The 15317-nt window shown below is 40.3% G+C and overlaps 1 protein-coding gene across 1 annotated transcript in view; it reads left to right on the forward strand.

Annotated features, from left to right (window-relative positions):
* The first annotated feature begins 1767 nt into the window (after nucleotides 1-1767).
* The window catches only part of Top2b (DNA topoisomerase II beta), a 61574-nt gene continuing 48024 nt past the window's right edge, over nucleotides 1768-15317 (forward strand). The window contains exon 1 of the mRNA XM_034498163.2: nucleotides 1768-2329. Within this exon, the coding sequence (XP_034354054.1) occupies nucleotides 2282-2329 (48 nt within the window). The 5' untranslated portion in view covers nucleotides 1768-2281. The remainder of the gene's footprint in view (nucleotides 2330-15317) is intronic.

The raw sequence follows: 15317 nt of genomic DNA on the forward strand, positions 1-15317 counted from the left end.
TGAATTTTATTAATTTGGATTTTGGATTCAAAATCGGAAGCTTAAGAGTTTTTAAAGTGATGTTTTAAAAAGGTGTCTCCTTTTTAGCTGGGTATAGTGATTATTTGTGGAATCCCAGCGATTGGGAGGCTGAGACAATGGAGGATCAAGGGTTCAAGGTCAGCCTAAGCTGCAGCAAGACGTCTCAATATCAGAGAAAGAGACAGCTTGGCTTCCACATAAGGATACATACATTTACCTTTAAAATACCCAACCTTTAAACTCATCTGTTTTCTAACATGAAATATTTGGGTACTTAGGGATATAAAGTCATACTACATAAATGAGTAAAAATTAGGTAAGAAAGCCCAAAGCTGGACTTGGGAAAGCTGGTAACATAGCCAAGGTGCTTTGTAGTCGGGCGCCCAGCCCCCTTTACACCCTGGCTAGCGATTTATAAGCTATGACGCCAGATTCAAGGTAAAAAAAAAGGGGGGGGGGGCTTTGGTGTTATTAGTCAGAATCCCCAAATAAACTGAAATTCCATGGTCTCCAGAGAGCTAATTAAGAACTACATTTAAATTATTTTCATGTTTCAGAGCTTGGATTCAGAATGCTGCGGTTGAGAGGTGTGACCCCAGACATTTTTGTTTTCCCTTAAGGGAAGTACTGAGCTGCCAGGGAGACTCACGGAAACACTTTCACAGAAAGTGGTTAGTTCTCTCTGGATAAAGTTCTTCAGTGTCCTCGCGTTAGTCACTCTTGGAAGATTGACATCTGAGGCTGTTGTCCCTTTAAACCCATTGCCACGCCTGGCAGAGCATGGCTGGGAATATGCCCAAAGAGAACTTGTTGAATGCAATTCCATTTACAGGCTGGGTGAAGTCAAGAGCTCTTCCACTTGCCAAAGGTTTTGGTGTTGCTAATTTTATTCTTAGAAAGCTTCCACACGACAAAAAAAAAAAAGTCTATTCCTTAATGTGTACCTGAAAACGACTCTGGAAGTTCAAAAAAGATATGTGTGCCCCCTTAGGAGTGGTGCTGGTGGCGTTCTTGACAGATGGAGAAGTGACAGGGACCTGTCTGCGTTGTTGGGAGGAAAGGTCAGTAGCCCAGAAAGGGAGCCCTGAACCTGCTTGCGTTCCTTCCGAGGCACGTTCTCTGGGCACTCTTATTTCTTTAAGATCTCTAATTGGTGGCACTGAAGACTGCCTGCCGTGTTTGGGAACTGGCAGAAGAAGGACAGAGAGACAGTCTGGCGGATGCTCAGTGCAGCAGTAACCTGGGGCCTGAGCTCCGGGTGATGCTGTTCATAGCAGCGCACAGTCGCGCCTGCAGTTCCTTGCTTACTCCCCAGCCCAGTCCCCGGGGACGCCGTGGGCTTCCTGCCTCTCTGCCTTCACCCTGCCCCTCCTCCCCAGCCTCCCCGGCTTCCCCGCAGGTCTGCAGGACACAGCCGGGAGGTTTCCACAGCCCTCGTCCCGGGACTCCCGGCTCCTTTGGATGCCCCGGAATGACCCTTGACAGCCGCCCGCTCTCCCTTCAGACGGAAACCCCATTCACTCGGCCTTTCTCTCTCTTACACACACTCTCACACACAAACAAAAAAACCCAAGTCTGCCTCTCGGTTGCTACCCGCAATGACGTTTATCCCTCGGGTCCCGCCCCTCTGGGGGCCTAAAATTTTGGGATTGGTCGAAGGACTGTAGTGACAAGGCCGTGATTGGACGATCCATGGCTGACTGACAGACGGTGGCCGCCGCACCCTCCCCCTCCCGGAGCGCGCCTGTGTGTGCCGTGTTATGCCGGACTAAAGGGAGGCCACCACGGCGGCTCTGTTTATTGTCCCTCTCGGCCTGTGCTCCGGAGAACCCAGTCAGACGCCGCTTGGGCGGCTTTGAGGCAGGGGCGGCCTTTGAGGCGGCGGCGACCCCGGCGAGGACTCTGCGGCTACGGGTGGCGTGAGGAGAAGCAGCGGCTGGTTCCTGTCAGGGCTCTGGCTCGCGGCTCCTAGCCGGCCCGCGCCGGCCCGCGCCGATCCTCGCCTCTCATCCGCGATCCCGATAGCCCGTGTGGGCCCAGGAAGGCCGCGCCGCACCGTCAGTCCTTCCTCGTCCTCGGCCGCGCTCTAGGCCCGGGCGCCGCGCTCGAGTTTGAGGGCGGCGGACAGCGCGGCCTCCTCGGCGGCTCGGGCCCGCGATGGGGCGCGGCTAGGAGTGCGGCGCGCAGCGGTCCGTGCGAGCGGCGGGGTCCAGCGGCCCCGGAGCGCGAGCAGCCCCTGGCCTGCGCGAGAGGCGCTGCCATGGCCAAGTCCAGCCTCGCGGGCGCTGACGGGGCGCTGACCTGGGTGGTGAGTGCGGCGCGGGCGGGCGCATTGTTCGTGGGCCGCGGGCGAGGCGGGCGGGGGCTGAGAGCGCGGCGCGGCGGGCGCCTTGTAGGGCTGCAGGCAGGGCCTAGCCCCTCTCTGCTTTTCGCCCCCACCGAGGCTCAGGCTGCTGAAGAACGCTCACCTGAAACTTCGGGGTGCACACCAAGACGTGGGAGACCGCGATAACGCGAGCCTCCCGGCCAACCCTCCATAAACGCAGCGCCAGAAAATAGTGCAGAACCGTGGCCCTGTACTTGTGCCAAAGGCTACCGCTTCTGGCGGCCTGTCCCAAAGGGACGTGAACTTGAATGGCCACTGCGGTTTGCGCCTCCCTAGAAAAGGCTCATTCCGCAGAGAGGGTATTTGGGATGACTTTGACAGCAGGTTAGAGACCGCAGCTGGTCCATCTGCTCGCAGGATTAAAAGAAGAGCTTACTTACGTCAGCTTCCCGAGTACGTCGTGTGGGGGCCCAGGGGTGTCCCCAGGAGGTAACGGGGGGGTGCTTAAGCCTGAACTTGGAGGATTGCAGAGCTCAGTTCCCGGTGGGAAGTGGAAGTGGCAAGTGCAGCAGGAGCAGTTGGAGCAAGGTTCCCACGACAGATCGATAACTCCCGCATTTCACTTACTCAGCACTGAGTTCAGACCACGGTCATTTCCCAAACAAAACGCCGGACTTAGCTAGATGAGGCCGACAGCTAGGACAGAAAATGTACACATTTCAGTGGCTTTAACACACTCCTTCCAGAGGATTCCAATTCCCCGCCTTTTGAACACAGTAAGGAAGTTGGTATTGGTTGGCATTTTTGTTCCTAGTTTTCTTTGTTTGGTTGAGGTTTAGATGAGTCCGGAGTAGCAGTCGTTACTATCGACAAGTGTTGCTTATAAAAAGGATGTTTTTACGAACAGCAGGAAAACAGTTTAACCATTTATAGGGCTGTGACAAGATACTTTAGAGTGTAACTTGCCAGGTTCTTATCTTCACATCTCCAGAAATAGGTACTTCTAGACAGTGCAGTAATCGAGTATGGAGAAGAAAAGTTAGATAGTAAGTTAGTGGACATGTATCCATGGAAAGAATGACAGAAGTTGCTGTCCCTTAACTGTTATTAAAACTAAACATCTGAAGTATTTTCTTTTTACGATTTATTTTTGTATATGAGTGCTTTTGTCTGCATGTACTCTACACACCAAAAATCAGCATCAGAGAGTTGTGAATTGCCATATGGGTGCTGGGAATTGAACTCAGGACCTTTAGAGGAGCAGTGAGTGTTCTTAACCACTGAGCTATCACTTTAGTTCCCCCTCCCCCCTTTTGGCAAATATTTTCCGTTATTATTTTATGTGTATGGGTGTTTTGCCTGCTTGTATGTCTGTGCATCACTTGAGTGCCTAGTGCCTCGGTGAGGCCAGAAGAGGGCATCTATATCCTGGAGCTACAGCCACCCAGATCCTCTGGAACCCAGGTCCTCTGGAAGAGCAGCTAGTGCTCCTGAGCCACTGCTCAAATTCTGTCACCATAACAAACATTTTGTGGCACAGTTGGATTGTTTATTTTTAATTAGTGGTAGCAATATTTTAATTTGCTGTTATTAACTTTATAAACAATTTAATGGGCACCTTTCCTTTTAGGATCAAAGGAAAACTTTAATTTACTTAAAAAATTGAGCAAAACTTGTAGAATTTCATTCATAATTAGAAAAAATCTATTTGAAACTAAAATAGGCATATTGATTAAATTTATTATAAACTAGATTATGGGAATTACAGTACAATAAATTTGATCTTATAAAATATATCTTGTTGAATTAGGTTATTGAAAAGACAATCACATTAGAAATCCTCTTTCATGTTTGGTGCTTGCTTTATGTTCCTAATGCGAGCATCTTTATGTCTGTAATAAACCTTAGGGGCTGCTTTAAATTCTTGTGCATTTGTGTATAAGAGAGGAGAGAGTGTGTATATGCCCATTCACCTACCTAGATGGGCTTCGAACTTGTGATCCTCTTTTCTTAACTTCATGAGTGCTAAGATTACGCATGTGAGCCATTACACAGGGCCTGACTGGTTTTCATTGATGGAAGATGATACAGGAATTAATGTTGGCTTTGACACAGGTTCATATCCTGTCTGCAATATAATTGCAGGTGAGACATTTTCAGGTAGCTTAAATCTTTCTGTTCCTATTTTGTTAAGCAGAACATTGAGAATTCAGAGTTTGAATGTAGCACAGTGCTGAATTAATATTGGTTATTGGCAAAATTTAAGGGAGTCACACTCTGGAATAATTGGTTTTTGTTGATTTTACATAAAATGATTTAGCTAGGTGAAAACAGAGACTTTCACTGTGGGGGTTTGGGGGCTTATTGCAGTTGCAGTGTTGACAGTGAAGCTAGTCTCATGTTGCTACCTGTTTGTGGATAGTAATACAAAACTGGAGTTAATGCACCTATCTTATGCTGGCCAAGAGGTTGCTATACTACTGCAGTCAGTGTGTGTTGATACTGTCTTGTGAGGAATGTTTACCTTTTACTGTCAAAACGACACAACAGAGGGGTTTTAAGCACTGCCTTTTACTTATAAAGACTGATTTGATTTAATTTTGGTTTTCGGTATTCTAACTGAAATTTTAATAATTAGAAAAATATGGTATAACTATTTAAAATTAAATATACACTAAATTTAAAGCAGTCAAGTTTCTTGAATTGTTAGCTTGTAAACCTTGGTTAATAGAAGATGCTAATTTTTAAAATCAGGTTGTAGCAAATGCTTGAGAAAATACTAGACTATAAATTTATGACTTATATTTTTTCTAATTGAATCCTCTAGATTGGTAGATTAAGTAATATAGTGGGGGAACATGGGATGGGTTGGAAGAGGGAAGAGGAAGGGAGGAATCAGAATAGTATCCTTTAGTATCTGTTTTCAAGCTTCAGTAAAATTCATCTCAGGGTCACCTAACTTACTCTTCATTGCTTTGAAATAATGCAAATCCTAGAATTATAATATTTTGTCTGTAAATACTACAGTGTTTATCTGTAAAAGTTGTTTGTCTTTTAAAAATATAGCCACAATAGTATAGTTCCTTAAAAATATCATATATCACATTTTTTTTGCCATGAATTTTTTTTTTTTTTTTTTTTAAGATTTGTTTTATGTAAGTACACTGTCACTGTCTGGTGTGTAAGTACACCAGAAGAGGGCATCTGATCCCATTACAGATGGTTGTGAGCCACCATGTGGTTGCTGGGAATTGAACTCAGGACCTCTGGAAGAGTGGTCAGTGCTCTTAACCACTAAGCCATCTCTCCAGCTCCTGCTGAGGATATTTTTAAAATATATTTAAAACATTTTTTTGAGATTATAATTGCATTATTTCTTCTTTCCTTTTTCCCCTGCCAAACTTTCCCATGTACTACCCCTGCTCTATTTTAAATCCATAGTCTTTTTTCTTTAATTGTTGTTACGTGTATGTGTGTGTGTATGTGTGTTTCTAAATATATAAATACAACTTGCTCAATCCATATAATGTTATTTGTGTATATATGTTTTCAGGGCTGCTGGGTATATCCAGCTTGTGTGCTCTTCCCTTGGGAAGATTATTTCCACCATCCGCAGCATTCTTTAGTTGCTTGTAGTTCTTTGTCTGGGGTGGAGGCTTCCTGATCTTACCCACTTCACAGTTAGCTAACATGTCCATTCATGTCATGCCTAAACAGGTCATGTTTAGGCAGCCTGGTTGGTAAGACTTCATAGAGATAGCTTCTGAGAGTCCTAGGAGACACAATATTGTAGCCAGCTTCCTGTTTCTTTGGCTTTTAACAGTCTTCCTGTCCTCTCTTTTACAGTGATTCCTGAGCCTTAGTTTCAGGAGTTGTGTTGTAGATGAATCAATTTCAACTGAGTTCCACTATCTGCACTTTGATCGGCTATGGTTTTCTGTCTGTATTTTTCTTTAAAAATGGTTGCATTTATTGATTGATTGTGTGTGTTTGTTGTGCATGTGAATAAGTGCACAAACCACAGTGCATATGTGGAAGTCAGAGGTCAGCCTTTGGATTTGGCTTCTTCTGCCTTGATGGGAAGTGCTTTTAACTACTGTGCTATCTTGTTGGCTTATATTATGGATATTAGTAATTTTTTTTAAAAGTCACTATATCACAGTTTAGTAAGCTGTTAATGCAAGTCTATGTTCATACTCTGTGTGTCCTCTCCATTGAGGTTAGTTTCCTATAGTTCCCATACTTGATCATCTCTTACTGTTTCTTTTACATTTCATCAGGAATGCCTCTCTCTTCTTGCTAGCAGTCTATTTATTTACACAGGGCTTCTTTGTGTAGCCTTGGCTGTCTTAGAACTAGCTCTGTAGACTAGTTCTTGAGCTCACAGACTAGCCTTGAACTCAGAGATCCACCTGCCTCTTCAGATCAAAAGAGTGCCACCACCACCTGGTTAGCAGCTCTGTCTGTATGTACACCTGTGTGCCAGAAGAGGTCATCAGATCTCATTATAGATGGTTATGAGTTACCATGTGGTTGCTGGGAATTGAACTCAGGACTTCTGAAAGAGCAGCCAGGGCTCTTAACCATTGAGCCATCTCTAGCCCCAGAAGTCTAAATCTTAAGTGCTCTTTAAGGCTACCTTAAGAGTCTTACCAAACTTATTTTTCAGATTATGCTCTTTTTATTTATATTTTTAGTTTAGGCTCTTTTAAACCAAACTTTTGCTACTCTATCATAAATAATATGCCCTTTTAGGGGATGTTTATATATAATAGTTTTGTTTTAACAATAACATAAACATCAATCCAGAAACCACATGTTTTCCTTCTTTATATCTTAATATTTGGCAAAAATCTGGATATATAATCCAGCCTCAGTTATTGTTGATGATCTGGGTATTCAAATACTACCTTCCTAAGGCTATTATTAAACACTTGTAGATAGCACTAAATTCTCCAGTAAAGGTAATGTCACAGTATTAGAAGTACTTTTTGTAAACTGAGTATAAGTATGCTTGGTCAAGTCTGTTAAACATTTGGATGGTCTTGAGTTCCATTCTAAGTACACTTTTAAAAGCAAGTGTCTCCTGTATCTTTGTTAAGTCTCACTACAAATAGGATCCCTGTTTTAAACAAAAGCTTTTATTATTCCTAGTTGTCAAGAGGGAAACAGGATGTAGAAAATAGAGCAGGTGCTGGTAAGGCATGTGGCAGAGACAGTTGTGGGCTGTGAATTAGGTTAGGTCCTAACCATTATTCTTTACCGCAGCCTTCCTCTAAAACATTAAAAGCAAAACAACTTCTTTTGTATCCTAATAGGACAGAGAGTATGAGATAAGCCTGTTTCTTCCTGTCTGCTGACCTTTTTACTTTGACATAAAGGATTTTGTCTTCTTTTCAGAGTGTATGTACCCTAGTCAGTATAATAGCATGATGGAGAAGCATGGGCTGTGAACTCAGATCACATAGTTTCAGAATTTGGTTTTGCTAGATGCTAGTGTTCTTCAGACCTCATTCTACATGAAGTAGGGAATCATACTGGTAGCCTTCTGGTTGAAGCTCTTATGTGGGTACTGGAATATTCCAGATACCTCCCATCATGCTGACGCACAGCAAGTGTCAGCTAAGTGAGTGCACACACATCTCTAACCCTGTAATAAGTGTCTATATATTTTTTTTATCTTAGGGAAGGCTTGGTTTGGGAGGATGTTTCTGAAGAAAATGTATAGATAGGAGTTTACAGTCTGTGTTAGTTGAAGCTAATTTTCTGTGTTCTTAAAGTCTTCAGCAACAGTGTTATAACTGGCTAAGCTATTGGCCCAACATCTTCTTTTAGAGATAGAGGTATTGTTGCTAACCAAGGCAGAAGTCTTTCTTGTTTCTCCTGTACCTGTTTTCAGTACAGCTGGGGGCATTTGTACTTAACAGCTTTTCCTGAGCATAAACCCATTCTATTAATTAACTAGGGGACAATTTCTTTCTCTGCTCATACCTCCAGATTTTGATTTTCAGTGGCCTGACCAGAGTAATCTCTAGAGTAATATCCATGAACAGAATGAGGCCTTTCCTGCAGATTTCTGCTAGAAAAGCTTGTAGATGTTTTGTGGGAACCTTTTATGTTGGGGCTAGCAAGCCAGTGGGTAAATGCTCAGACATTTGCTGAGAACAGGAACATAAAAGACAATTTGACTGAAATGATAATTTCTGCTTTCTGCTTTGCTAAGGCTGCTGGTGTTATTTGTGTGTTTTGGTTTACTTTTATCCAGACAGCAATGAAAGTTTGGGCTGCAGAAGTAATAGTTAAGTATAAACAGTGCCTTTAGTCAAACATCCAGTTTTATTCTAGTTTAATTATATCTTCACATGCTTTAATTAATAAGGTTTTAATACCCCTTTGTGAATTCATTATAGAAAATTAGAAAATGTATCAAAAGTAAAAATAAAATGACCCACATTTATATTTTCTTTGGGTTTATATGCATTCATATTCTCTGGTGTGCATGTATATATTTATATAATTTTTCTGAAAAAGTGGACTCTTATGTTTTGTAACTTTATACATTATAATAATAGACATTATAATTATTTGTATTTTATATGAATGTGCTTGTGTCTTTACCTACATACAAGAGCGCAGTGTCTAAGAGAGGGTATCAGACCTGGGACTAGATTTACAAGTGGTTGTGCTATGGGTGCCAGGAACTGAACTTGTGTCCTTTTTAAGAACAGCAATTTTTTTTTTTAACCATTGAGCCATCTAGTTGGAACTTGCTTTGTATCCCACCTGGCCTCAACTTTGTGGCAATTCTCCTGCTTCTGCTTCCTGAGTGCTGGGAATTCAAGTATATAATACCATGCTCAGTTTGATACTGTAGTTTGATAAGCCATTAAATAACTTAAAAAAAAATACTCAGTTCTCTTAAGTTTATATAAAATCTATACTGATAAAAAATTTTTTCTTAAGATTTATAATTTTTGTTTTATTTACATTATGTCTCTAAGTGAATATCTACCACATGTATGTGGCTGTCTGTAGAGAGAGCAGTGGTTCTTAATCTTCCTAATACTGAGACCTTTTAATACAGTTCCTCATGTTGTGGTGACTCCCAACCATAAAATTATTTTTGTTGCTATTTTGTAACTGTAATTTTGCTACTATTTTGATTCTTAATGTAAATATCTGATATGCACCATAACAGATATGGGACCCCTCTGAAAAGGTCATTCGGCCCCCAAAGAGGTCATGGCCCACAGATTGAGAACTGCTGCTGTAGAAGCTAGAAGAGGAGGTGGCAGATCCGTTGGAACTGGAGTTTTAGGTGGTTGTGAACCACCTGACATAGAATCCTAACTTGGGGCTCTTTAAGAGCAGCACATATTTCTTCTTTCTTTTTTCTCTTTTATCTATCAGATTGTCTGTCTATCTATCTATCTATCTATCTATCTATCTCCAGCTTGACCCCACCTACCTTCTTACTTCTTTCTCATATCCAGTCTTCCTCCATTTCCTCTTTAGAAAAGAGCAGGCTTTCAAGAAGTAACAGTCACACAGGACAAAACGAGATGCAATAAGACAAGGCAAAGCCCTCATTTTGAGGCTGGACAAGGCAACCCAATAGGAGGAAGAGAGTCCCAAGAGCAGACAAAAGAGTCAGAGATACACCCACCCCCTCCTGCTGTTTGGAGTCCCACAGAACACCAAGCTAACAGCTGTAACACTTTGCAGAGGATCTGGTCAGACTCACGCAGGCTGGGTGCTTGCCGTTTCAGTCTCTGTGAGCCCATATGTGCCCTGCTTAGTTGATTTGGTGAACCATGTTCTCCACAGCACACATTCTTAACTGCTTAGTTATCTCTCCCTTCTTGTAGACATGTTTAGATTTCTTTCATTCTGTATAATTAAGCAAGGGTAAATTTATCAATTTCTTCTAGCTTATCTAATTGGCATATAATTTTAGCTGTCTCTTAGAAAACCCTGCCTTCTGTGATGTAAGTTATAATGTCTCTTTTGTTTCAATTTCAGTTACATTTCTTGGAAGGAACTTTCTAGCTAAACTATATTTGCCTCTTTTGAGCTGCTGTGAGATGCCTGATGAAATAGGGAGAACAGACTTATTTTGGTGTAGTGACAGACTGTTCATATCATGGTAGATCAGGAAGCAGAGTGCAGTAGAGTTGGGTCCAGGTAGCTTTCAAAGACTCAACCTTAGTGACAAATTTTCTCTACCTTAGCGCATAAAAATTTCACTGTCTTCCAAAGTAACACTACCAAGCATTCAAACTTGAGCCTGTGTGGGATATTTTAGATTCAAATCATGGCAACCCCCTGTTTTTCTTAGACTTATGGCCACCTGACAGTGCAAAGTGTTTGCAATCTAACTTGACATTGCTCAAAGGTCTAGGTGTCTCTACTTACACAAACCAATCCCCCTTTGATTCTTTATAAGATAAAAATGTTGTAAACATCAATATACTCTAGCATGAAATTGATATTACTATTCCAAAAATGAAGAACAAAAGAGTACCAAGGGAAGAAAGCCAAACACAGAACACTGTTCAGCAGGACAAACACTGAGTCCTGGCCCCACATGCAGCATCAAAGACATGTATTTGCATGATGTGAGCTTCAAGGAACTCAAATAGACCCACCCTTAAATCCTAGCCATTTGAAACCCATATGTGCCCTCTTGGTCTGGGTCTCATTAGTGCCTAGTTTTCTTGAGATCTCCATTTCAGGTGAAGCATTATTCTCATAGTTTGAAGGTTCTCTTATAGGTTACCTTCTGTCAGACTTTGCTAGTTTCATAGCTATTTCTCAAACTCTTGATGGAATATCCTATGATTCTATAATCCTTATAATCCTTATAAATTTTGAATATTTATAAACACAGAATCATAGTTTTAGATGTAGCCTGGCTCTTTTGGACCACAACTGCAGTGGCCTTTGAGTTCCTAGACAGCGAAGCCTGGGAAACACTTCCTAGAGGACCCCTAAATAAGCAGAGCACTCTGGAGCCTGTGGTGGGTGGAGTTTTGCCAACAATTGTTATGGCTGTACTGTGTAAATAGCTTAGCTTCATTTGAACAGTTCTAATCTCTCTTCTTAACTGTTATGAGCTTTTGGTCTTGCCAGTACTTTTTTTTTTTTTTTTTTTTCTTGCCAAATCACATTTTTTTTTCCTGCTCTGCATGGCTGGCTAATATTAATTTGCTAGTAACAACCGTGCTACATCCCAAATGTTTCCGCCTTTTTGAAAATTGCTCTGCTTAAATGATTAGTCCATTAAATTCAGCCTCTTTCAAATTTCCAGGACACTGTAAAATATGCAGAAATTCTTTGCCAGTTGTAACAGGAATAGTTACAATTCCCAATAGAGTCCTTGTTCATACCTGAAACCTTGGTTTCAGGCTTCACTGTCTACTTTTCTATTATCATTTTGATCTTCCACTAGAAGTACCCGTTACATTCTGCTTATAGCATTTTGGGATTTCTCTAGTTCACATATCAAGCCTCTTGCATTTGCTCCCATAAATCAGTTTTAAAAAGACTAAACCAAGTTTAGGCTTAGACACAGAAGTGACTCTGCTTCTTTGGTACTAGTTTCAGAGTGAGTGCTGTCACCAAAATACCTGACAGAAACAGCTTCAAGGAAGAGATTTATTTTGGTTCATGGCTTTAAGGAATTTTAGTCTCTTGTAGCAGGGAGGCTTACAAAGTATATGGCAGAGTCATTCTCATATCAGGGCTGAGGTTAGTACCAATAGTAAGTGTAGCCTTCAGTGGCCTGCTTTTACTGACATATTTATGCTGGCTTGTACCCACCTCCTCAAGGTTCTACATCCTCTTAAAATACTAGTAGCTTGAGAACAGTTATTTGAAACATGAGCCTGTGTAAGCTTTGCATATTTAAACCATAAAAAAATTGTGTATTTTGTTGATCTTAAAACAAACAAAAACAACTCTTGCTTTCATTGACTTTAAGAACTTGGAAAAAAATCTTTCCTTTGAGATATCAAAAATGACATGATTTATTGTACATATGTTACACTTGGGTACAACTGAGAACAAACCTAGTTTAGATTGCCTCAGGTCCAGACAGAATGAACAGGGACTATATTTGGTTACAAACGAGGCAGGTCTCTTGGAAGTGGTCTTGATGATTAGATGGCAGTGAAGTCCTAGACAAAGTGTTATTAGTAGCATACAGTCTAGCTACTTGTACAAGCACTTCAGTCACTGGCATTCCTCATTTCTGCCCCTGTAGCCATCACCGGTACACTGTAAATGACTAGTTACTTGGCCTTTGGCTGATCCTTCTTCTTTGGAGCTTTAGGCAATGCATTCGTTGTATATAGTGTATATTTATTTGATGACATTTCTTAGTAAGCATTCTCTTTTTCCACTTCATTCTCATGCCAAAGGAACTTCTGTAAGGAAGGTGACAATAAAGCTGAGGGACTTAAATCTTATTTACTCCTCTCTGTTAATTTTAGATTTAGTTCTATGCATAGTTTCTTAATGTATGCTATTGGTTCAACATCTTCATTTTAAAAATTTAAATGTGGTACCACTTTGTCTTGGTCCTATAAGTTTTGATGACTTTTTTTTTTTTTTGCTTTTGTTTATTCCATATATTTTCTAAATTATTTTTTGATTTCTTCTTTGATTCTTGAATAGTTTACAAGTATACTGTTTAATTTCCACTATTTGTAGATTTTCTGTTTCCCTTTTATTTTTAGTTTCATTTTATTATAGACAGAGAGGATGCATGTCTTCAATCTTCTTCAGTTTGTTGAGACTTATGGGCTAACATCTAGTTTGTGTCAGAGAATGCTTCATGTGCACTTGGGAAGAATGTGTATCCAGCTGTTTTTGAGTGGGGTCTTCTATAAATGACTATTAGGTTTGTCTTATGCTTCAAGTCCTTTGTTTTCTCATTGACTCTTGGTCTGGTTGTCCTGTCCATGGTTGAACATGGGGTGTAGGAGTTTCTTATTCTCACTGTATTGCTCTCTCTCTCTCTCTCTCTCTCTCTCTCTCTCTCTCTCTCTCTCTTGTTCTGTTGATGTTTGCTTTATTTATTTTGTACTCTAGTGTTAGGATATCTATTTACAACAATGATATTTTCTTGGTAAATTGTCTTTGTCTGTCACAATTTTTGTTTAAACTTAGTGTATTTGTGTATTGTAAGTATGGTACCCTACTTTCTTTGGATCATGCTTGCATGAAGTATGCTTCCCCACCATCTCTCATGAAGCACATGTTTTTAGACCTAAAGTGTGTCTCTGTGGGCACCATGTAGTTGGATTAAAAAAATCAAATTAGCTAATATATGTTTTAACAGACATTAAGCCCATCAATATTTAAGGCAGTCATTGATATGAAAAGACTTACTGTTGTTTTAATTTTTCTTCATAGCTTGTAGCTCTTTTATTTTTTCTCCCTTGCTGTCTTCTTTTGTTCCTTTCATTCCCTTTCCAAGTTACATTCTGTCAATATTTTCTTTATGTTTATCACAGTAATTACATAGATCAGCTTAATGAGTTAACATCAATTTTAAATTAATTTTAACTTGACTAATTGCTTATAAAAAGCTGTATACATACTTTTACCTCCGACAGTGTATTAGAGAATTTTATTAAGTTATCAGCAATTACTCAAAAGACAGACTAGAGCAAAAATAAGATGATATGTAAAGTACTTAGAATTAAAGCTTGGCAAGAAACTATAGCACAAATTATGTTTTCTTCTTAGTGTTGCATATTATTTCACAATAGGTTTATAACAACCTTTATAGCTTTACTTTTAAACATTTGTACCATAATTATATATTTATAATATTTATCATATTTATACTTATGTATGTTTACAGTCTTTCCATTGTAAACATTGGGAGTTCCATATTTAGCCTTCCCAGGAAGGCTCATCTTTTCATATAGCTTTTGCTTCAGCCGGATGGGTTGTCATCAGTAACTCTGCTTGGCTTTGGCTTACTTTCTTCTTTACAACTTAAAGATTAAAAAGTTATTTTTAACCTTTAAAATGTTTGTAGGGCACTTTTGCCAGATGTTTTGGTTACTAGGTTTTATTGGATCATCGTACTTCCGTTTTAGTCTGAATCTGCTGGTAAACTAATAGAACTCTCTAGTATATGAGAATTGTTTTCTGCATTGCTGTCAGGATTCTCTCCCTTGTGACTTTTTTTCTCCTATAATATTGAGAACTGAACTCATTGCCTCCTGGATGGGCCTGTGGCCTGTCCATGACTTTGGCAGTTTGATTGTATGTCTTAGTAGGTCTTCCCTAGGTTTGTGCTCGCTTGACTCTGAGCTTCTTAAATTTTTCCATTTCTCTCCTCATATTTGGAAAGTTCTTCCCATTTTTATTTTCTCCTTTGAGACATTTTATAATATATTCTGTTTGATGATAGCCCAAAAGTGAGTCAAGTTCTTTTAATTTTTCTTAATTCTTTTCTTTTTTGGTTCCTTTGTCTTTGAAATTTCTTTTTTTCATACTTTCTATTTTTTTTCTTGAGGTTGGCCAAGTCGAGTCTTTGTATATTTTAAGTTATTCTTTAGTTTTAGCAATAATGTTTGAGTCTTTTCATTTGTTATCTATTAATCTCATTTTGTTTATTATTTTACTGTTTTTTTTCTGGTTTAGTTGTGCATCTGTACAGTTCCTTGAGCTCTCTCTTATTTTCATTTCTCCCTTTCCTTTATCTTTTCTTTACCATTAGTTTTTCTTTTCTCTTTCTCTCCTGTCTTCTCCTGTTGCCTCTCATCCTGTTCCCTGCCCTCCTTTCCCTCCACTCTTCTCCCCTCCCCTCAAGACAGGATCTCTAGCCTAGTCTGAACTTTATTTGTAGCAGTCCTCCTGCCTTAACTTCTCAAGTGAATGGATTACAGATGGGAGCACCCATCTTCTTAGGGGCAGTCCATGGAGATTTAAATTTATCCCTTGGAATGTT

This window comes from Arvicanthis niloticus, chromosome 3, assembly GCF_011762505.2.
Source record: "Arvicanthis niloticus isolate mArvNil1 chromosome 3, mArvNil1.pat.X, whole genome shotgun sequence".
Classification (NCBI taxonomy): Eukaryota; Metazoa; Chordata; class Mammalia; order Rodentia; family Muridae; genus Arvicanthis; species Arvicanthis niloticus.